Here is a 25,190-nt window from a genome sequence, read left to right as displayed (position 1 = left end):
ACACTTATTTGCTTTCCAGAATTAAATTTTTCTACAAATTATTGACTCCAAAATACATGTTAATGATATAAACAAAGAAAAAACATAGCCATGAATGACATGATACTTGCTTCTCTGAATGCTGTGTAAGAAAGATCAGTGGAAAAGGTGAAGTTTCCAGTAGGCTTATTCAAACGTCTAGCCTGCCTCTTTCTGTGAAGATAAAACCCTTCTGTTGGTTTCTATTTTTGGCTTTGCTTTTGACTTTAATAACTTCCTTTTTTTTGAAAGGGAGTAGAAATGTAACAGTATTGGTGTTCTGAGCATCGTCCTTAATGATGGAAAGAATTTTTCACCAAGGAAAGCACTCCAGCAAGTTCTAATGATATTTCAATTTCCTCTGGAAACTTACCCTACAGACAAGTCTCTCTAGCCAAGAGGCTCTGCCTCCAACTATTAGTTGCTGCATCCTGAACTTCGATGCCTGCATTGTCCCATAGGAGCTCATATGTCACAAAAGTTCACATATCCACATGTGGTCTTTTCTGTAGCCTGATCAGTATTTCCTTTGAAATCTAGGAGGAACACCTTCATCTGGCTTCTGAAGCTGCTTGAGAGACAACAGATGGATTTCAGCAAAGCACAATGCCTTCACAGTAACAGAAGCCAGAAATGTTAATGGGCAGGCACATCTGTTCCTTGGAGGTGAAATGGGAATGGCTGTTTCTGCTACTGTGTTCAAGGGAGGTGCAGAGAGATGTGAACACTTCCTCGCATACTCCTGCATGCCCAAGCTCTTGCCCTTGTCCACTCCTTGTCACACACAACAGAAAGGGGTGCCATCTGACTCAGACACATGACTGGCTGGCAGTAAGTGAAGAGCTGCATAGGTGCTCTCAAAAACTGGAAACTGCAAGAGTCAGACTACTCTGCATTTAACCTGTTACAGTAAGCGTAAACATTACTCTGTACCAAACTGTCCATCACAGTAACAGTCACTTTTGCATAATTCAGACAGAAAGTGATGGATCACTATGCCAAAAAGAAAGAAAGATATTTCATATCAAGCAGAAGTTGGAGGATGTCATTTCCGAGCACTGATGTTATTTGTTGGTCCAACATTAGGGAAGTGTTGAGCAGGACTCTCAGACTTCATCTGCAATAATAAATGCGGATTTGAATCTTCTCTAGACAGCAGAGACAGGTCTTCAACCGCCTTTTCAAAGCACTTCCTTTTCCAAACTTCTCAGCTTCCCTTGCTTGTGTCAGCTGTTCTTCGCCCAAACTGGACTCTTGCTGGTGCTGTGACATCACAGGCATGGTCACAGCTACATCAGTTGAAAACATGTATCCATGACATCTTATTTGCAGTGGGGCTTGTCACTTTTTCACACAGAAATCTCAGGTATATATTGAAAAGTAAGTTCCCATTATTGCAAATTAATCTTTATAACTGCCTTGTGAGAGGTAAAACTGTTGATCATAATCCCCAGTTGAGTTTTAAAGGAATGACATGATCTGAAGTTGTTCTTATAGCTGGCATTCAACACCTTCTGAGTGAGACAACTGGGGTGGAGAAGCATGCCAAATGCTGAAGGCAGGTCCACTAGCATAAACACAGAGTCTGTACTCGAGGAAATAACATTAGCACTGTTTCAGACATTTTACACAAAACAGAGACAGTTCTAATCCTTACTACATGGCTCTTTGGATGCTGACTGGTGACAGTGGACTGTTACTAAGGCATGAGGTTAGACAGACGATCCTCCACCTCTTGTGCACAGAACCTTTTAAAGAGTAATAAGGAATAAGTAGAGAAACAAAAAAGGGAGAAAGTAAGAAACAAAAATGAGAAATCAGAGTTCCAAAATCGTTTTGTTTTGACAAGCTAAGATAACAAACCAAATTCTCCCACATACCAGCAGAAACATATAGTTGAGTATATAAAGGGCTAGTCTGTGGTGAGGTAGAGGAAAAAAACAAATTAGCATTCCATTTTGGGATGTAAAGATTCAATTTCTGTCTTAGGTTATAAATACGAGGGACTTCCATTTGGTGAGATCCCAAAGTCAACATACAAGGTATCATACTTGCAATGCTATCTGGCAAAACTTCTGTATCTATTGTGCCTCTAAAGGCAGTGCACTAATGAACAATCAGTGAAACTTGGCTGCAGTTGTTATGTGCTAATAGCAGAGTTCCTGAATACTAAGATGGACCACTTCCTATCTGACCTTCTTGTGGAAGATGACACTAGGATGAAATGGCCCATCAAGAGTCTCTCAGAGCAGACTGCAAGGACAGCTGAAGCCCTGGAATCTAATAACTGATCACTCCCCAAACTGGATGCCTTATTTGCCCACGCTCAAAGCTAGAAATTAAGGAACAGGTACAGCTAAAAGGAAACTTGCCTTGTGTAAACAGAAACAGATCAGAGAATTCAATACTCTGGAAATGCTTGGGGAGATTTGTACACCAGGAGCCTTTCTCTGGAGAACTGCCTCAAGTTAAATTGTCAAACGAAAAGAATATAGAAAAATCATACAGGAGAACAAACATACTCTATTTCTCAAAAAATTACTTGCTTTGAAATAAAAATGGTATTTTGCTTTAGAAGTTGTCCAACCACCGTTATCAACAACTGCTTCTCCAGGGAAATCAATTACAAATATTAAACTGAATTCAAAGGCTATAACTCAAAAGCTCAGTCAGATGGAAAGAGAATTTCATAATCCCAGTCCAAGAAAAAGATGATAGTTCAATGTGTGAGCAGGGTGGTTCTGAGGAGTAGGAGTTAAAGAGACAGCCTTGTGATCGTGACAAGTGGATGTTAATGAGACACATTCAGGTTATTCTAGTGGTCTACTAGTGTCTGTCAGCTTGTGGAACTGCCAATTTCTGTGAAAAAGCCAGAAAAATAAAGTGGTTGCCTGTAGATGAAATTATCATAAACTGTTCATCACCTGGATCAGCAATCTGGAAACTCAACATTGTTAATTTCACACCTGGAATCCATGAAAAAGCTTATTCGGGAAAAGAAAAGAAAAATACCTAAATAGCAGTAGGTTATCAACTGCTGCAAATATATTATTGAAATGAAACAGCTAAAGAACAACGTTCACACATGCCAACATCAGCACTATCTGCAGGTTTTATACTCATCAACCTCTAAGAGTAAAGATCCTGTTTTTAATAAAAACAGGCTTGTTCTCCACACGAAAAAAAACTTTATTAAACCATTACAGAGAATCATCCAGATTTTGAAAATGCCAGAAGAGTGCCAAAAAGCAAAGGATGAGTTAAAAGACTCACGGAGGTCTGAAAGAGAAGATAATATTTTCTCTACAAAAATGGAAGTTGTCTGTGATTTCAAAAAAGGCTTGGGGTGAATTCACACGAGTACATCAGCATGCAGAGGAAAGGAAGAATGAAGGAATCCTGAGTCTAGATTTAGCCACAATGATTATTGCTGCAGCATACATGTTTCATTCATGGGCTGAAATAAACCCATAAATACTTACTAGTTAACAGAATTCTTTAAAAATATGATGCCAAATTTTGTACACACACATCTGAGTCTGAGCTCAAAGAAACTTTTAATTCTACCGGTACCCAACATATAGCTGTCTTTGAAGTCTATATAGCAAGGTTGCTAAAGGCAGTTTCTACTGAACTGTGTCACAAAATCCCAAAGTAGCCTTGGGTAACATAGACTACTTGCAATGCAAACCTATTCAGAGAAGATGACTTTGCGTAACTCTTGGCTGAAAAATCTCACCCATTTATTCAGGTACAGTCTGGCAGATCACTTCCTGATGATACATACACCTGTGGAACAACACGATCAAGCTGCTTTCATCAAATGTTCTGGCTGTGAGAGCAAGAGTTTATATGGACCCAGCAATGTATAGGGGTTGCAGAATGCCTTCACAGTTCAAAATCTGTGTTTGAAAGACTTGTTGTTTTACTCAAACTTATTAAGTTATTCAAGACTTTGTCAAAGTGGCACCTCAGTGCCAGTGGGAGAACTAAAGAATATGCTCAGGTCTGGTTCTTACACTTAAGAGAGCAGAAATGGACTGTCTGAGAGTGTTTTTTTTTTCTACCACTGTGAATGACAATAACATTCCTGAGGAGGAATTCTTGAGACAGGAAAGTCTTCATGCTAGTAATGTATTTTCTTCCAAGGTCAGGAGTTTAACACTTATGTATAGCCAGAAGGTAAATCAGCAATCTAGCCTCACATTCCTTAGCTGACAAAATGTGAAACTTGCACATTTTTCAGGATATGAGACTCCCCATAATAATAAAGACACTCAGTGTGCCTACCCACAGACCATCTCTCCAGTGTCCCAGGAGAAAGGCATCTAATGAATGAACAATTAGAGGAAGTCACATTGTTACAGAAGTCTGGTCTTTGCAAGCTGTAGAATCCCATATAGAGATGCAGTGTGATATGAATCAAAGGAGAGTCTGGACTCACTGAAAAGTAATGGCAGCTGGAACAGAAGAACAAAAAGACAGGAGGGAACAAACAAAGTGGAGGATAGGGCAGAAAAGAGGTAGTGAAATGAAGGTTTTCATATATGGCTGTAGGTTTAGCACACAGTCTGGACCAACCTGGTGAAGCCCGTTTCTAAGCCAAAAAACTTAAAGAGAAACCAAGCAGCAGGCAATACAGTGTCATTAACATGCTCAACATGAATGAAGGAATAAATGCTCTGTGGATATAGAAAGCATTTTTTCAAGATGAAGGGACTGAGGTTCACACACCTGGGCACAAGGATGAGTGCTCAAAGTAGAAGTGGTATTTAGTTGTCAACAAAAGGCATTGGCCACCTTTTCTGCAACTTTCCACCACCTTCCCCATATCCATCTTTAGTGACAACAGTGTTGTCAGTAAAGGCACGGATTCCTCCCTCATCTATTTACACATTAATTATCTGCCAGCCTCCCTCCTAGTTTCTCAATGGGAAGTGAAAGTTGACTCCCTGCTACCACACTAGTACACAGATGCAGCAGTTGCTTCCCTTTTCCCATCAGGGCTTTCATTTGGGTTACAGAAAGATAAACTTCAGAAAAATGCTGGGAAATAGAAAAAGATCATGAAATAGAAAAGTCAGAAGAGGAAGACCAAAATGTTCATGGATATTACGATATTCAAAGGATGAAATAGTGCGCAAAGGCCTCAACTACATCTTGTTTGAATCAGAGAAAGGTGAGAGGCATTCATCCCTAAAATCCTATCAGCTTCATGATGAATCAGCAAATGATTACTGGTGGTAAACATAACGGGAGAGAACTTCCCCCAAAGTGAAGAAAGATTTCATTCAGGAGCAAACACAAAGTATGGGAAACAATGGAGATGAGGAGGAAGAGATGATGAAAATGTGGAGGGAAAATGGCATAGTGAGAAATGATAATGTGAAAGTGATATGTAGGGAAAAAAGAGATCAGATAATGGGGGGGAGGGAAAAGGATGAATCATTTGAATTAGGAAAGAGGATAGGCAAGAGTGGGAAAGAAAAGAACTAAGAAACTGAATTTTTAAAAGCAGGAGCAAAATAACAAGCTGGTATTTTCTGACAGAATGAACATATATGGCACACTTTTTATTTATATAATATCTTCTGCTTCAAAAGGCGCATGGAGGAGATGCTCAGTAATTCTCCACCATAATTTGTCAGGATTATCCATGGAAGACAAAACAGAACAGAAAGCTTTGAATATGCACACTACCACCTGTTTAAGGGCTGTATCCACAACAACTAGAAACCAAGACAAAAATAAGTCACCATGTAACCACACTCCCCTGAGAAACTAGCAACATGAGATTTTTTTTTCAGTTTCTAACAACATACTCGGGCACAGTAACACTGAACCACTGAAGGTTAAAAAGAGGCATTTCAAGTAATGAAGTTGGTGGTTTATGTTCAAATTCTACCACAAGCTCCTTGAAGAGAAGGCTGTGTGGAGACCTCATAGCAGCCTTCCAGTATCAGAAGGGAGGCTATAGGGATGCTGGAGACAGACTTTTCATTAGGGACTGTAGTGACAGGACAAGGGGTAACAGGTTTGAACTTAAACAGGGGAAGTTCAGATTGGATATAAGGAAGAAGTTCTTTAGTGTGCGGGTGGTGAGGCGCTGGAATGGGTTGCCCAGGGAGGTTGTGAATGCTCCATCCCTGGCAGTGTTCAAGGCCAGGCTGGACGAAGCCTTGAGTGACTTGGTTTAGCGTGAGGTGTCCCTGCCCATGGCAGGGGTTTTGGAACTGGATGATCTTAAGGTCCTTTCCAACCCTAACTATTCTATGATTCTGTGATTCTATGACAACCCAAAACTCACACACACAGCTCAGTGCTTCAGGCCCCTTCAGACCAGACCAGAACATTTCAGCTACACAAAGACTGGGAAAGGTAAAGCTCAAAGAGTTGCCAGCAAAGATATTCTGGGGTAGTTGTTTTTTTTTTCTGTCTTTTGGGTTTTCTTCTTGTAGGAAACATCCAAAGTGAATTGTGGTTTGGATACAAAAGCTTAGTGAAGAGCAAGAAAAAAAAAAAAAAAGAACCCCCTCCATAAAATCATTTACATTGCAGTATCTTGAGGTACAGTAAAACCCTATGAGAAACACTTCCCTCTTGTTTCTTTCTGTGCTTCCCCCACACCTCCCCTTTAATTCTTTTCTTTTTCATTTTTTAAAATGTTTACTCATTTTGTGTTGGCTTGTGTAACTTGTCAGGCTCACATTCTTCAGATTTTCTTGCACAGACTTGAAGAAAAAGCTTACTACATAAAGCATCTATTTAAGAAAGAGGCCTCCTTATGACCAGAACAGAGTGTGCCACACTGTACTTACAAAAGAGCACCGTTAAAACCATGTATGATATTCTTGTGTTCTCCTTCCTTAATGCTACCAAATACACACAGAAACTGCATTGTCTCTTTTCTCATATGAACTTGAGTAAGAGGAACAGGCAGAGCACCTTCTCAAGGGACAGCTAAACAAAACTGTTGCACTATGGCATGCAGGGAAGTTAAAAGTTCACTTCATTCACCAAACAAAATGGATAGCAGGAAAGAAAATGTTAATTTAGCTCACCTCTACAGCATAGTGGGAGTCCAGAAATCTGCTCACTATTCTCCCAGAATAAAATTCAAAGCCATATTTGCTGACTTTTATTATTTCCAGTTTCACAAAAAGAACTCCCTAACAAACTGATCTGCATTTTTATCAGCTTTACTACCACAGGTAAAACTATAATCTAAATTCCATCTGTAAGGTGATCTGTTCAACTCCACTGTCTTCAAATTACAACTTTTAAGACTGAAAAGTCTTAGAAACTTATTTGCTGAAGTACAGCAACCCAAAAAAACAGGTTTTATTTTTTGTAAATATAATTTTGAGATGGAAATCGTCTGCTTTTCATTTTTACTGCTACATCTCAACACTTGTGAATTATGCTTTTTGTGATTTAGTTGATGGCCAGTAAATTATGTGAGCGAGTCACTAAAAAAAGGCCGGACAAATGTCTTCGTGACACATCTTTTCTGAGGAGCCTCTCTGGAACATTCATACATTGATCCCATCGCCTTCTGAACACTGGTTTCAGAGATTAGCACTATCAGTTAACTACACGCTGCTCTCAACTTAAAGGCCAAACTTGAAAGTGTTTCAGCAGCTTGTAAAGGGAAGCATCTTACTGATATTCACATAATGTTCATTTATTTTGCTTAAACCCCTCCACCTCTAAGAACTCTATTTGAAGTCAAACATGAAAAAGTATTTTCCACTTTCATTGCTCCTAGCCTAAGAAAAGGAAGAGAAAAAAATGTTACCAACTCTTCTTTTATCATTTACTTTTCTGAACTTATTTACCACTTTTTGCAATTAAAGGTATACTATAAAGATTGTCCTTCATAACTGGAAATGGCTTCTTCCTCCTAACTGAAGAAACCTGACTGCAGTCCTTCCAGCACCTTGTAGTCCAACAGAAAGGTTCAAGTACTGAGTAATTTCTAGTTCAATTCTTATGTTAAAACTCATTAACATTCTAATGGGAACAGAGAGAAGTAGATTATGATCTTTCCACCTGAGGAACAATTTCATCAGTCTGAAAAGTTAAGAAATCATGGAAAATGGAATTATGTTATCAGGGACTGGAAAGAAAGATCCATACTCAGTTGATGGCTTTATGCCATCACACCTCTAATTCTGGCAACACTAACTGTTAACATAGCTATACCTACTTGCACTACAGTACCCCAAACACAACAAGAACCTGCGCACCAGGACAGACCTGCATTTCAGGCAGAGAAAACTCAGTAAAGACCTCGAATTGCTATGCTGTAACTAAATTATGAGCAATATATGTTCACATAAAGCTATGCAAGGCCTACGTTGACTGCTAGGTTTGATAAAGTAGTAATACATACACTTAAGATACAGGAAAAAGTGACTTAAGACACCTTGTTTTACTGCAAAGTATGTGAATATCTGCATTTACTGGTTTGACTAAACCAGAGGAAATAAAAGGCTCTGCTATTCTATTCAATAAGGAAATAAACCAAGAGTATTAAAAGTGGCAAAGTCAAAATAAACAGAAAGTTGGTTGGCCTTTGTAGGAAAGTTAGAGAATTTAATTTCTGCACCTGCTTAAAAGAAACAAGCCTTGATCAAAGTACACCTGCAAAAAAAGAGTTCTGTAGACAATTTTCAACCTCTCTGACAAGGTTACTAACAATAAAATTACTCAGAAGAGTCAGGAGCATTTTGATTTCCTAACTTTCCTCAATGACTCTTACTAAAGACCCTGAAAGGCAATCACTTTACCCTTCAGCCTCTTTTTTGATGAAAGAATGCCAGAAGTACTGATATCCCTACAGGATTGTCTAACATTCTGCTTACATCTTGTGAAGCAGTTTTAACATACACATATAAAACACTAAAATGACTATTAGCAGTACAACAGTGTATGACAGACTGATGGAGGAGAATAAAGAGAGACATCCTTTTTAAGAAACAGGAACCACAAAAGATACATGAACCAAAAATGCATTTTTCCGATAACTTAGTAGTCCTTACAGAACATATATCAATACCTGCTGCTGCCTTTGCCTCCTCATTTGGGCAACTTGAGACATCATGATTTGACGATCCAGTAACTCCATTCTCTGCTGCCTCTGGATGTCAACTGTTGCTCCCATTCCCACACGAACTTCATTTGTTGGTTCCGCAGATGAGAAGATTGGTTCAAGAGTCCAAGAAAATATCTTTGCTACCCAGCTGGGCACACAAAGAATTCGATGAACTTTTAATATACTGCTATTGTAACAAATCCCAGAAACCTAAAATGAAAAATGAAACGTTAAAAAAAAACGAACCAAAATCAAAACAACAAAAAAAAAACAACATCACAAAACCAAAAAGCTTAAATGCACCAAATTTACTTTGCATTTCGCTGCAGATAGCAGTTGGTCTTTCTGTTTCTAAAGCACTCATTATTGCGTTTACCCAGAGTTCTCAGACAAGAATCAGAGAAAGAATAGGGGATTTCTTTACCTCCAACTTCCCCACAACTACAGACTATTACTTTTAAAAATCTGTGTACTGCACTGCCAGTGACTCAGAAAGCTGCTTGGGGTTTTTTGTTTGTTTCAGAATTTGAGCCCAAACCAAGCAACCCTTTCTCAAAAAGGTCAAAATTCAAACAAAATTTTCATTTCTAGTAAAGGAACTTGTCAGGGTATGCCGCATGCTGACCTGAGAAGATTAAGGCTGCCCTTGAGGATGCTGAAGCATTGTAAACACTTCCTAAAAAGCTGACCTCTTTTTGGCTGCTGCCCTCAGCACCCAAGTCTCCCCTTCGAGTAAGAACAAAATCAAACCAGCAGATTTGAAGGTAAATCTAAGAGTATGCACAGACTTATTCCAAAAGGATCCCATCTACCTTCTAGGGGACAAAAAAATATTCAAACCCAGTTCATTAAAAAATGACATCAAAAAAGCCAGAGTTTGTTGCCTTCCTCTTGTCCTATCCTATTTACCTCCTTCCTCATAGCAAGAAAAGATTGAGGGGGTTAAGGGCAGTTTAAAACTGTTCTCTCTCATTTTAGAATGGTAGCCTGTGTTTGGTCTTACACCTTTATGACTGACAGCAGTCATAATATGAAAGTAGAATAAAACTGAAATAAAGAAAGTAGTACATTGGCCTACTTTAACAAAAATTTTCTGTACTCAAAGAAAGGTCCTGACTGGACTCCAGAATGACAGGACACTGGAACAGAAGCCGCTTTGTGACCTCAGAAATTCTTTCCTCAGCTCCAGTGAAACCGTTCCAGATGACTGTAAGCCCATGACAAAAACTTGTGCACATCAACTGGAAAATAAGAATTAAATTGCCAAAGAGTAAGAGGAGGAAAATTCCTATCACTTCTGCCATTTACCTACTTCTGGTGTGTAGTACTTGAGGTATCTACCTAGCAAGAAGGTCCCTTGGAAGCTAACCAGTAGGTTCCAAGAGGGTTATGTATATAAGCTCTTCACTCATGAAAATGTAGCCTGTAGGGCTACCATATCAGGAATATAACTTTTTTGGAAGCAAGCATTACTGAACCAGGTTGCAAATATTACGTATACATTTAATCTGATGATTTCTTAGATGCAAAATGCGCAAGCAGCACCAGAACTGACAAATTATCTTCCTTTCTCCCATCTCCTGTTGTTAGGCTGTGGAGCCAGATCTCCCCTTTGGTCCCACATTCCTGGTTGCATAGATGTTAACCAGGCAGGGAAAACTGCCTGTTACAAAACCAAAATACCTGATCCAACATCACACCAGCATTCTTCCACTTCTTACAAATGCCCCTCCCAGCTACTGAGCTCTGCTCATTCTTATCAACTACCATACACTGTTGAGGTCTAATGATTTCAAGGTACCTTAAATCTTGAACGGGTTCAAAAAGTCACAGAACAAAACAAAGCAAGTGGTGATAGGAAAATCTGCATCTCCCTGAATGCGTCTGAACACACTAACCACAAACAGAATCAGTCTCTTATCAACTCAAGATAGAAAATACAACAGATAGCAACAGCAAGTCTTTACTGTCAGTACTTCGGGACTTGTTTGCCTCAGAAAGGGAAGTGTACTGCATGCACTCACTAACAGCTGCATCAATAAAAGCATTCTCATATATTTTTAGGTAGAGACAGCTAGTCATAGCATCATAGAATCATGTAAGTTAGAAAAGACCCTTAAGATCATAAAGTCCAACTGTTAAAGTAATTCTGCCAAGTCCACCACTAAACCATGTTCCTAAGCCCCACATCTACACGTCTTTTAAATATCACCAGGGATGGTGACTCCACCACTTCCCTGGGCAGCCTGTTCCAGTACTTGACAACCCTTTTGGGGAAGAAATTTTTCCTAATTTCCAATCTTAATTTCCCTGGCACAACTTGAAGCCATTGCCTCTTGTCCTATTTGGACAAGATGCCCACCTTGTTACAACCTCCTTTCAGGTAGCTGTAGAAAGCAAGTAATTCCAGAGTATTTGATCAGAAGAAAAGGGTTTATAAGGCTAAAAGTTCATGGACATTGCTAAAATGAAGAACAGTGCTTAGCACGGCATATGAGACACATGGCTCCCATCTGCCTTCCTAGCTTTACTGAGCTCACTGGAGTAGCATGCCTGGTCTATAGTCAATGTACCAGTTGCAGTAGGCTGTCTTCTCTCTCGTTTCTGCTCCTCAACAGCACACTTGTGTCTTGGCCCCTCCTTGTCTTGCCTGAGACAGAAATTCACTGCATAACACAAGCCTGTGGACTTCCGTCCTCACAAAGCAGGAAGTTGAGAAGTCTGACAATATAAAGTTCACAGTAAAATCTAAAATAAAAAGCACCTGGTGACAGAACAAGACAAAACTGCGGCATTAGCAGAAGTGTATTTTCTACATCTTCTACTGCCAAGAAACTTACTTTGGATCAGTAATTGTTCAGAAAAATGGTGTGAGACAGCAATACTTCGTAAGTATAAATGGATGGAAGGACAGACTCACTGGTGAAGAGCACCAAGTATACATGACAATCCACCTTCTTGTCTCCATATAGAACCATACAATAGTTAGGGTTGGAAAGGACCTTAAGATCATCTAGTATCAACCCCACACCATTTAGGATTTCAGGGCCACTCCTCTTGCTCTCTCTCCCTTGATTACCTACTCCAATTATAAAACTATTAGATGGAAGTATAGGAAACCTTAAATGCTGTGCTCAGTTATAAGAGATTTTCAAGAAGTTTTATCTAGTGAGGAAGAGATACCTATTTGCATATTTTCAATAACTGAGAATGAAGACACTTGTAGTTAAAATGTACCTTGTGATTCAGTCTGGTTTAGTGCCATACACTCATCTTAATGTCAAGTATTTCCAAAGAACTTCCTCTTTAGTTGGTTCATATGCAGAACTTCCTATATAATTTCAAAAACACCCAAGCTTTGACAAAGTATAACATAACTTTTTACACCCTTTTTTCTTACAGACATGTAGTGAATTTCTAGTGTTTAAGAAAGTAAACAAACTTTGTTTATTCAATGAAGATACAATGATCTCATGATATCCCAATTTAGCACTGTACATCAATCAGATTAAAGGGCTACTTCCCCATACAGATGAATCTCCAGAGCATTTTAGGCTCTGAAGAGTTACCACAGAAAGATGTTGTAGTTGATTACATTGTTAAAATGGAGAATTATTGGCTGGCAACACAAAATGCATTTAGTTATCATAACCTACAACCTCATCCACCATATTGTATGACGCACAATGCTAAGCAGAAAAAATGGAGCACACTGGAAACTGGCACAGGGCAGAAAAACTGCCCTTGCAATTTTTCAGTTTCTTATCTCACTAGTAGTAATCTTGGCTTACTACTGGTCCTTCACATGAAGTTTCCTAACCTCTTCCCTCCACTGTATGAAGCCAAAAACTCCATCCCCTTCCCTCATATCCCTCTGAAGTTGTACATGTTTTAGAAAAAGGAAGCAGCTGTAGTTTCTCTTTTGCATTAGGTAAACCTAACTCAGAAGCTCTCCAGTATTTTACATGACAAAGACGTATGCTCCATTACTGAAGTATCTAAAATCACCATACTTGATTAAAGCTAAAAAAGGAAATCAAATGGGAAAAACAGTAGACAGATTGGTGCAGACAATGATGTTGAAAATTATTTTACCTAATGGTTAGAACTTGACTGCAAATACTTAATTTGTTTTGAGTAATTTAAGCATATTAATCACATGTATTCAAGACTGCTATTTTTCAGAGAGCAACAAATTGAAAGCAAAGAGCTTTTTAAACCTATTTTATCTGCTTTATCCTTAGTATGTTCTGAATGCTATAAAACTAGAATCAAAACAAGGGGTTAAAGTTTGTGTCTAGATTCTGTATTTTACCTTGATTAGAGAAACACATTTCTCAAATCAAGAGAGAACGTGTGAAAACCACCCACCAAATAAAACCATTACATATGTTATTTTCAATTTGAACTTATAACCTGCAATATAACACAACAGATTATAATGCTTGAGTTTCCTTTGTGGAAACAGTCACTAAGAGTATAAACAACCTTTTGTATTAGTTAGCTTGACAGAAAAATAAGATCATAATAATGATAAACGAATTATCTTATATTTCAAGTTGACTGGGCTCATAAATTTCCCAGATACCTTGGATTTTTTTTCCTTCAGGGTCCACCAATGCTATCTTCATTGGTCAGGTGCAATCCTTACCAGATCTCACGCATTCTTTGTGTGCAAGCTGCCATTTCAGCACATATCTTCTTAACTTGTACTTGTGACCTAAGGATAGGTTCCCTCAGGTCTCTGCTAGAGCTCTGCAGGTGACTGTCATTACATTGTTAACCAAACCTCTTTACATAAAAAGTAATGATTGGATTTATCTGCCCCAACATACACATCTATAATTTAAAAGCCTACTTGTGAGCTGGTTATTTAAAGTTGGTTTCAGAGTTAACAGCAAGAAACAGGCACTGTTAAGATGCAACTCATCCTATGGCAGATTATCTCCAAAGTACAGACACAGCTGAATGATTCCCTCTCTAAACAATGGCAACAACGCAACCATGATGGTGTACATGTACAGGCTAGAAATACATCATAGAAGCTATCTACCTATTACTGAACCAGTTGGCACAGTTTACAAGGTAGACCAAATTTTGGGCACAGAACCTTTCCTCAGATCTGAGGGAGAAACTGAAAACTTAGGAGTGAAATACAAACTGAAAAGTAAAATCCATTTATCTATAGTATCTTGGAAGCCAAAGATAGAAAAGAGAAAGTATGTTATATGACACATTATTACCCTCTCTCCTCCTTTCCCACTACTTTCTCCTTCTAGAATTGGAAATATCTGCATCTCCCTTGATCCGAAACAATTAAAACTTCCTTCCACCTTAACATTTCCTCTACGCCATATGGATCAACCACTTTCCTCCTCAGATGCTTTAGCTGATGCAGGAGTAAATGTCATCTTAGTTATAATGTGTTTACATGTAGCCATCTAGACATGAGCAAGGTGTCTAAACATCCACCACAGATGGGGTTAAGTCAATACAGTCAGTAGAATGTAGAGACAACTCATCTCAAAATTAAGTTACCTACAGTCACTCAACTGAATATTGACCATTGTCCACATGAAAATACATCAGTTTTGGGTGGGATACAGCCAAATTAACTAGGCTTAGTTAGCTTACATATGGATATCTGCACCTGCCCTAAGGTTAGGAGGCAGGCAGACAATGCTTCTTTCTCATTTCCTAATCTCTGTTATTCTGTTGCTTTTCCATTTCTTATTTCAAGGTATGCACTTTACAACCTATGTCCTGAGCTTCCTGCACTGCCAGCAGGACGAGGTAAGTGATCCTTCCACCTGTCTCAGCATTGATGAGACCGTACCCAGAGTACTTGATCCAGTTCTGCACTCCCTAGCACAGGAAGGACATGGACTTGCTGGAGCAAGTCCAATGCAGGGCCATGAAGATGACTATACAGAGCAGCCCAGCGTATCTTGAGAACAACACTCATGAGATGTTTAATGGGATTTCTTGATGGTGTCAAAGATGCTGGGTAATCAGCTGAAAATGACATTTCAGCTCACTACACCACTGGTGCATACACTCAGCCTTAGTTAACAAGTGGCAGATCCAACCCCAACCACGCACACTGAATTCAAACCCAAGGGTTCAAACACCAGTTGCAGTTAAAGATAAGACACCAGCAGGAAAACTTAAAATGATCTATGTTCTCCCATTTGTTTACATTTTCCTAAAAATTCTGTTTCTTACTACTGGAAATGATAAAAATGTGTTCCCCTTTGATTGTCCAGTGTTTTCACAAAACTAGACTTAAATAAATAGGCAATAAGAAGGCTTCAATGTACTTATAAAACTATTTTAAGTTTAAAAGAAATTGCTAGGGATACCCCATTTTGTGTCATTTTTTCAAGTCAGAAATGACTGTGAAGCAGTCTGTTACCAGGTATTTGGGTGAAAACAAGCTCAAGACGAAAAACAGCAATGACAGCTTTTTTAAAATGACAGCTTTTTTTTTTATTGCATTAGATTTTAGTTTATGCAACAATAATAGTCATAACAGTAACACATCATTTCATTATTTCTTAATACCGTTTCACTTAAATGTCATACTTTTAAGTTTTGCCTTCACTATCACTTTTCATAATTCCAAATTGAAAAGAAGGAATGAGATTTCACTTACTGCAAATAATTATCTTTATCTACCCTGAACTCCAATTTGAATATTGCTTGGCTATAAATTAACAGCATAGAAAGCAATTAATACATAGCCTTCATATATTTTTTAAAATTATTCAAACTGAGTAGTATTAGACTAACTTTATTCTGTGTCACCAAAGCACTACCACAAGACATTTAACTAGATGTAAGTAGACTTATCTGAATCACCATATATAATTACAGAACGACAAAGGATTCAAAGGATATCATGCTTTGACATCGACTAAAAATCTGCATATGACTAAATGTGGATGCCTGGAGGATGTCCAGACTAACTGGTGGATGAAGGATGCATGGCAGGACATGTTTGTGGACATAACTACATTAGTCAAATGGAAATAGATTGTGTGACTTTCATGATGTATCTGCATCTCTAATATGAAGTTTCCTAATTTTATGACATAAGCCCCACCCCCCCAATCATTAAACCAGATCTGGACTGTAAGTAGCAAGTATTGTATATTCTTGGCAGAACACAATAAACTAAATTAGCTTCATAAATTATGGGAGTGACAACATTACAGGTTACTGATTACATTGCACTTCTGAACTCCTTTACAGTCTACTTCTTAGAGTCTCTCTTTTTTGTAAATGAGCATCATGTATTTAAACAGCATGTTTTACACAACATACCAGCAACTGAAATTACCAGGCCCATATCGACATACCAAATAATTGAGAGGTACTCTGGTTTTATGTAGAGAGTAAATAAGTTGCCTTTAAGAGTGTATTCCTATGTTGATTCAAAATTAGAGATAATTTGAAAACAAGAAGCTCAAGGCGGTACAATCCTGAGCTTGTCTACACCCTGCCTGGAATACACAGGGAAGTCTAACAGTATTAGCAAAGATGAATAAGGAAATCAGCCTCAGCGTCACATCTTGTACCTGGAAAGTCAGATCCCAGATCCCATTTAGTCTAAGAGTGTTCATTACATGTTAAAATATGCATTGTGATTATTTAAATAAATCTAAACTCAGAACATGGTGAAGAGAAAGTGGAAACAGACAACAACCCAAACATCGTGCTGGCATCACCCATTTTAATACTGACATAAGCAGAAGTGCAACAAAAGCTGAATTGCAGAACAGAATCATATACAGTCATATGAATGTCTAAGTGATATTCAGAGCTAAAAATATACACAGTGAAATGTCTAACAGGCAGTGAACGAGCTGACTTGGTGTTCTTGCATTTACTCAGGCTTTTTGTACAAATACACGTGAATTACATTCCAAAAGATATAGTATGTTAGAAAATGTCAAGAGCAGTAAGAATTACAAAAATACATAGGCTGTTGGCATGATTTAACTTTAATTTGACTATGTATTTCTGTAATGGTACGTATACGTATATATACATATATATGGGGAAGAAATGTTTTACTGTAAGGGTGGTGAGACACTGGTACCCGCTGCCCAAAGAGGTGCTGAATACTCCACCCCTGGAAACATTCAGGGTCAGGCTGGACTGGGCTGGACTGAGCAACCTGGTATAGTTGGGGAAGTCCCAGCTCATGGCATGCGAGGGGCTAGGTGATCTTTAAAGGTCCTTTCCAACCCAAACTATTCTATGATCTGTACATTATCAAGTACCTACACTTGCAGTGTTACAAGGTGCCTTTGTAGTGTTTCATATCCCTCTTCAGATTATTTAATATACTGGGAAGCTTTACTCCTTTACCAAGTTTCCTCAAAGGATGACAAACTATCATTTCTAACAGAGGAGGAAAAGAGACTTCTCATTCACAAAAGTCTGACAGATATGCTGTGCAAAAAATGGCTGAAATTCATAACATGAACTTTCCACACTGTAGCAGTTATTACAAAACTGCAAAGTGCAGCTCTTGCTGCAGAAAAGGAAACAAGACTGAAAAGACATCATTGTGCTTGTGACAAATTTGTCATGAATTAAGTCTCTGATGATGACTTAACTCGTGCTGACTGAAGCAATATGAAAACTTCAAATGACAGAGAAAGCTCTATTTAGTCCTATGGACTTATACCTATGGACTTTAGTCCTATGGACTATGCATAACATACTACCAATCTGCAATTAAAAAAATAGGTCATTTATGAGGAAGAATCCTAAGAAAGTTGCATTATACAGCTAAATAAAACCGCACAGTAAAAGGGTATTAAGATAGGAATTGCATAATATATTATAAAAAAATATTTGGCCATTCTTTAAAAGTCTGTATAACAAAATACACATACAGTTCATGCCACCAGGAAAGAGGGAGTTAAAACGCCTTTCCTTTTCTTTTCTTTCCTCTCTAGTGAACACCTGTTCAAAAGGAAGGGCTATTAAAAGAGTCAGAAGAGTAACAGGAAGGGTACTGTGTTCAGAGGAAGTCACAGATCCTTAGGCAGGCACAGAGGCTTGAACTGATCTCCATGAGAGAGAAATTCTGGCTTGTTAGTTGCACTGTTTTCACTGGTATTTATGGTACGACCAAACTGCTGAGCAGACTTCACTATTTACTGCTCTGTCACTCCTGTTAGCTATACTGCAAAGCTCATAGAGTATTTTGGAACAGTCAATGTAAATGGTAAGACAGCAAACTACTGAGTTATAGCAGCAATACGTGACGCATCCACAGACATTTTCACTCTGAGCTCACTGCAGATTCAAATTAGTAGGTTCTAAATAGCAAGGACACAATTTAAGTCCTTCTTCAGACTGCATCAACTTTGGAAGCAGTGGCACTTTCAGTGTCTGAAAGTAGACAGTATTTTGGGCTAAGAAATCAGAGCCTGAGCTCCTAATTTCTAAGTTTGTAAAATTTTAAAAGAAGCTGTCGTATCTAACAATCTGGAAGATTCAGTACAATCTGTTTTAGCACTAAGTGGCTTCTGTACTAAGAACAGTGATGGGAAGGAAAAAGACCACACTAATTTTATCTGATTGGTGTGAAGAAAGTGATTGCACACCCTGACTGCTGTTATCACAGTGAGAAACAGCTATGCTACAGATCTGCTAAGAACAGCAAAACATGAAAAATCCTCACAGCACAGTTGTTAAAAGCTGCTTTTGGGACTAAAAGCTTGAGACCTTTTGAAAATAAAAAAAAACCACCAAAACAATAAGGTAAGCATTTCTACCCTTTCCTCAATAGTCTCATATTTGTGGGTCTCAAACTATAGCCATGGCAGCAAAACTAATTTTAGTGGGTCAGAGAGCAGTGGCACCCTGCAAATATTAACCAGCTCATTTGTTTGTCTGTCAGTTTAACACCAGACAGACAGTGCTTTACACCTTCGGAAGCTAAACAGAAAAACCTTCTACTTACCATCACACATAAAAAACATTACTCAGTAATTTCTATTCTTTATGAGCCTAAACATACCGCACTGATTGTACACATGGCAGAGTGTTTTAAGCAGCTCAGGGTTTTTAAAACAGTGAAACTTACCAGTCCACTTAAGGCTAAAATCCAGATGTAGGAACCAGAGGTTAAGAGCTAGAAGACAAGAGCAGTGATTTAAAATTTTGATTTTACAAAGAACTACTCTGTTGCATATTATACAGACTATGGACTTATCATGACAATGGGAGAAGTCAAAGACATTTATCTTGGTAAAAATTCAGTTTAACTTTAAAAAAGGATGCATTCCAGAAGTAGCAGAAGTGGAAAAAATCACAGGGATCCAACAATTGTTCTCCTTCTCCAGAACAATACATTTTATTTTCATATAGCATACTAAGTATAACAGGATGTCAGTTATAGGCTGCACAGAAAAACAAGTCTGAAAGATAGACTGATGCAAAGGAAATGACTCAGCAGCAACAGGAGAAATGCTCCAAGCAGGGCAGACAGTGCAAGTGAAGCTCTCAGATGTACAGTTATGGAGAAACTAAGCATAAGCATTAAAATTAAAGAAATAAAGTTCTCACCCAGTGGCATATCTGTCAACATGAAATCACAGAAATAGGCTGGAGTGAATCCTGATGAGCCAACGGGGCAGCCCATTGTTTCTAGTAAAGTATGTGATTAATCACCCGAAGAAGGTTACTACTAACCAGAAAAATGGGCTGAAAACTAGACTGATACTGGTTACTAAAATAGTTCTGCATGATGCAAATTGGATCATGAGAACACCTGCCCTCTAGACTTCTGACTACAGAAAGAGTGACTTGAGATAAGGGCACAGTTTACAAATGATTTTTCCCTTAGCCTCTGTGTGACAGCAGCAACCGTTATATATGCAGCAGGGAAACGTGACTTGTGCTGGAGGTGGTGTGCGTATGAAAGCAAATGGCAAAGGAAATGATGGAGAAGAGCTGAGACAGTACCATGTCTTTCCTAAAGACTGGAATAATAGAGGTATTGATGTGTTTGGAAGAGATGAAAAAAGATTTATGAAAGATCAAGAAAATAAGGTGCTGGCACAGAAGTTGAAGGTATCCAAAGGCTGAACAGCAAGAGGGATGAATGAAATGTACATATGGAGCACAACTCAATATTCTGAAACTGACCATTCATTCTAAAATACTCTCTACCAGACTTCACATAACTATGGTGCTTTCTGTTGCTAGTACTACAGCTATTTGTAAGGCCCTGGAATCTATAAAAATGAGTATACTTTCTTGTAAGTTTGCACATCTCCTGTTTCATAATTCAGTGTCTGACATGAGTGTCCATTCATTTCTAGGCTGCTGGAGGTTTTTTTTTGAACAACTACTGCCTTTCTGTATCAATATAGTACCTATATTTTCCATTCATATTTAACATAATACTACATGATATTGCTATGCTCTGTGTTACACTATTATAAATTATCTGTCGCATGGTAATGATTGACATACAAATAATAATTTATATAAAAGTGGAATTCAGTCAAAACCTTTATTATTTACTGACAGTTTTACTGTATTTTATAGCTTTGTTTGTCTCCTCAGATAAGAGGAAAATAAACAAAATTAAGAATATAAGCAAATTAGAAAGGTGAAAGAGACATAAGCCTTAGCATCAGGTTCTGTTTTCATTTATTTTCATCCAGTTAATTTTGTTGACCCCAAGAAAAATAAACTGTAGGACTGCCTATTATGTTTTCCTGCACAAGACAATGAAGACAGAAGGCAATGGAAGAACTGCTCACCACTTCAGTATGTAGAAATGCAACACATGTTCTTCAATACTTCAGTTGATGGGACAGTCACTAGCTAAACATATGTAGAATCATACATGTGGAAGCATCAAAATTCAGAGAGTAACATACAGAAATACAAACTACTACATTGGTAAGAACAATATGCAAGTACATACCATACCTGTAAACCCAGTATGTAGACCAGTGTCTTGTTTGTGATGGAAAAGTAGCCTAATACTTGTGTTACCTGCACTCTTGGAATGGAGGAATAAAATGGTACAAACAGTGCAAATACAGGACCCAAGCTGCAAAAAGAGACACAGATGTTTAATGAGAATGCTATCAGCAACAGTAGTGTAGAACAATCAAAAGTAATTAATCCTAAGTGCACAATAATCAAAATGTAATACCACCTTGCAAAAGAAAGTTCTTCCTTAGGAACCAATGATGAGGTAACTTGCAACATTGAGAACAACAGATTTATTAGCAAATAAGAAGAACAGGTGACAAAAGCTATCTGATTTCCAAATATTTACAACTGGAGGCAGCAGAGAAGGCAACAAATTTAGTCTAGTAGCAGACTGTTTCTATAAATTACAGCACACAAAAAGAACATCAATGGTCTCCTGCATCAGATGAAACATCTTTAATTCAAATGTACAAATGGTAAGGATTATACCTTGCCCAGAAAGTTATGGAAATCACTTCAAGTATGGTATTAAGCTCCTATTATTTACCCAGGTGTTAGAGGATTTCCAATAGACTGCAGTCTGTAAGATGGAAATTTCAACAGTTTGATTTAACTTTGCCTATGGCCCTACAAATAACTTTCTTGAGGTCCTCACCATAATCACAACACAAGATGCATATCAAGTTTTGAAACCATCACTGGAAGCAGTTACAGAGAATTTATGACTCAAGCACCTTTTAAAATGACCAGATACTTAGGTTGAAGTTGTGAACATGAACTAGTGCATTTCATCCATCTACTCAGATACAAAGCCTGTGTTCCTCAGGATAAAACACCCAGAAAATGAACCCACGTATTAAAGCTGACAAGAAAGGCCACAGCAGAACCAATGGCAAAGGCATGGATGTAAGAGATTCTAGAATAAAAGATACTTCCTATGGTAGAGAAGGCAAAGGAAAAAAGGTCCCTTTGGGTAGACACAACCTGCTCCATTGGTGGAGCTGTGTTGGTGGTGACCTCCAGGCAGCAAGCTGCAGGCAGGGGAGGCTATCAGCAAAGTGTATGTCTCCCCCAGCCAAATCCTTGCTTGCAGTTCTGTGCTATCTTGCATCTGACAGGCATGGGATGCTGCACAGGGTGATTTTTTTACTGCTCACTAGCTAATCAAAACTTTCAAGAGCTGCAGTTTCCACAAGCCAGTTTACATCAAAGGGATGTTATACTCAGTAGGTATTCTTCAAACTGCACAAACTAGACCCTAAGTAATTTGATGTGTTCACTCAAAAATACATTTCCCTTCAGGAGGAACTACTGATAGGAGTAATACTATGTGAAACAATGGTCTGAATATTAAGACTTACATTTCCTGAATAACTGCTAAATGCAACACCCGCAGCTATGAAAAAACCCACCCTTTCAAATATTATTTTTACTCAATAAGCTATGGCTTAAGAGCGTTTTGTTATCATTTTGTTACATATTTGAAGTTCAGCTTGCTGAAAAATGTCCTGTCTCAGAACTTAATATGGTTTAATTGAAACATTTTTAGTACCATCTGTTTAACAACAGTCAGATGTACTTTAATGTATAGAAAATGCTAACTCAGGAACTACTAAAAAACATTCACCTTTGCACATAATCCTTCTTACATAAACAATGTAATGTTTTATGTCAAACATTATATATCTGCATAAATACACACAACATTCTTAAAATTAATTTAAACTACTTAAGTTGTGGGAGTCAACCAGCCCAGCTGTAAGAGTGGAACAGACAATAATAATTCATCAGAAGTGCTTCCACTGTAGACAATATTCACTAAAGTAAATCAGGTTTTATAATTGAAGAGAGAAAAAAAAAAACAAAGAAAAAAGATATTTTCCCTTCTTAGAATTATTTATTTCTATGCTTACCAAACAACCTGGAGGACTACCAAAACTGTGGCATGCTTTTCAGGTTTTAGTCCTCCTGTGACAAATAGTGACTCAGACACAAACATTTCACATGCAAGACTGCACTCAATCATAAGATGCGAAAGTACAAAAAGGAATTTCCCCTAATTGCAAGTGCATTTTAAAAGGAGATTAGAGAATTTTGAAAGTTTCCTTATATGCTAATATTCACCATTAACGTCAACAGAGACCACAGAAAGCAGCACCCCAGTCAGAAGAGTGATCTGTGCAATTCAAAATCCAGTGCCTGACATCACTCAGTACCTGACAGTTTAGAGGAGCTAGAGGAAGCCTAGTAATGGACCTTTTCTCTAAACCAGTAAGTTTCTAAGCACATCAGATATGCCTCTAAAGTTATCCCTTTTTGGTTTTTAGACAAGGCTCACATCTATTGTAAATAGGTATTACCCAAATATCCATTCAGGAATCTTTTTAAAAACGTCAAACCTAGTGCCCTTCAAAATGCTTTGTGAAACTCATTGGTAGCAGGTGACTTCACTGTGTGAAAATTTATTCCAATTAATATTAAACTTTTGCCCTCAACTTTCATTATATAATTCTGTACTTTGAAAATTTCAATTAATCTTTTCTGTTGCCTTCAGAATTTTCTATGCATTACTCATGCCTTGTCTTCAAACATCTATATGGAGATGCAGGTCTGTCACAGAAGTTATCTATGCAACAATATTAGAATACGACTGACATAGTAAGGGACAACAAAAGGATGGCTAAGGAAAATGTGGACCAACTGCCTGGTGGAAAAAGGGACCTAGTGACAGAAGACATGAAAAAAGCCAAAGTACTCAATGCTTTGTCCTACCTCAGTTTTCACTGGTTAGTTTTGCCCTCAGGCCTCCTGGGTCCCTGAGCTTCCTGTGGGACTGAACCAACATCTACTGTAAAAGAGACAGCTAGAAAGCTCTTGAGCCTATCTGGCCACAGAGAAGTCAACAGGGCAGGATGGGATGTACCTCAGGGCACTGAGGATGATGGCCAGCATTGCTACTGAAACATTGTGGTGGTCAGGGCAGGTTCCTGATGACTGGAAAAATGCAACTGTCACACCCATCTTCAAGGGGGGCAAGAAGAGGATTCAGGTAGTCACAAGTTTCACCTCTGTCCCTGAGAAAGTTACAGAACAAATCTCCTGGAAGTCACTGCCAGCCACATGATGGACAAGGCGACTGGTAATATCCTGAATGGATTTAGCTAGGGTGACTCTGGCGCTGTGGGCAAGGAATGGGAAGGCAGCAAATGTTGTAACTTGTGGACTTTAGGATGGCATTTGACTCAGCCTCCTCTTGCGTCCTTGGAAGAAAAACCAGGGAGGTATGGACTGGATAAGCAGATCTGACGGAAACTGGCTGCACTGCCAGACTCAAAGGGCTCTGACCAGCAGTACAATGTCCAAGCAGCAGCCAGTTACTAGCAGCTCCCTTCAGGGATCTACACTATGGCCAACACTATTTGTTGTCTTCATTAACGACCTGGATGATGGGACAGAGTACACCTGCAGCACATTGATGAATGGTATCAAATTGGAGGGAGCAGGACTACATTCCTTGATGAGCTCGTGAAATGGACTGACAGACACCTTATGGAGTTCAACAAGAGCAAATGCGGAGTCTTCCACCTCGGTTGGAACAACCCTGTGCAATAGTACAGGCTGGCTAGAAAACAAATTTGCAGGCAAGGAGCTGGAGAATCCTTTGAATGTTAATCAGCAGTTCACCCTTGCAGGAAAGCTCAATTTTAAACAGGGCTGCTTTACCAAAAGCATAGTTATCAGGCCAAAAGAAGTGACTACTCAGCACTTCTGAGCCTGAACCTCAATCACTCTCCACTTCTGGGCTCCTTGCTTCAAGAAAGACATTCAAGACTGAGTCCAGCTGGGGTAATGATGGTCCAGTACTGTACTAGGTTGCCTGGAGCTGGAACATCCATCCTCAGAGACACACAGCCCCACACGACACAAAGACATACTTTGAACCTAGTGTCAAACTAGATGACTGACAGAGGTCCTGTCAAACCTAAGCCACCCGATTAGTCTGTGAATAATCAAAGCCTTCTTCCTGAAGCTCATAATCACTGGTGGGATTTCTTTTCCTGTATTTCACTAGACAGGTACAGATATCCGTCCATGTACT

At 38.6% G+C, this 25,190-nt stretch overlaps 1 protein-coding gene across 2 annotated transcripts in view; it reads right to left on the bottom strand.

The window, feature by feature from the left end:
* Positions 1–25,190, bottom strand: part of UBAC2 (UBA domain containing 2) — an 89,211-nt gene that overhangs the window by 9,022 nt on the left and 54,999 nt on the right. For both annotated transcript variants that reach the window (XM_062624668.1, XM_062624667.1), the window contains exons 5-7: positions 21,083–21,206; positions 19,224–19,271; positions 9,080–9,325 (exon numbers count right to left, since the gene is read on the bottom strand). In XM_062624668.1, coding sequence (XP_062480652.1) covers positions 9,080–9,325; positions 19,224–19,271; positions 21,083–21,206 — 418 coding nt within the window. The remainder of the gene's footprint in view (positions 1–9,079; positions 9,326–19,223; positions 19,272–21,082; positions 21,207–25,190) is intronic.

The sequence above is a fragment of the Pezoporus occidentalis genome, unplaced genomic scaffold (assembly GCF_034315485.1).
Source record: "Pezoporus occidentalis ecotype Australia unplaced genomic scaffold, CSIRO_AGI_Poc_V1 ctg27, whole genome shotgun sequence".
NCBI classification, from domain to species: Eukaryota; Metazoa; Chordata; class Aves; order Psittaciformes; family Psittacidae; genus Pezoporus; species Pezoporus occidentalis.
This window is presented reverse-complemented; position numbering and strand designations above follow the sequence as displayed.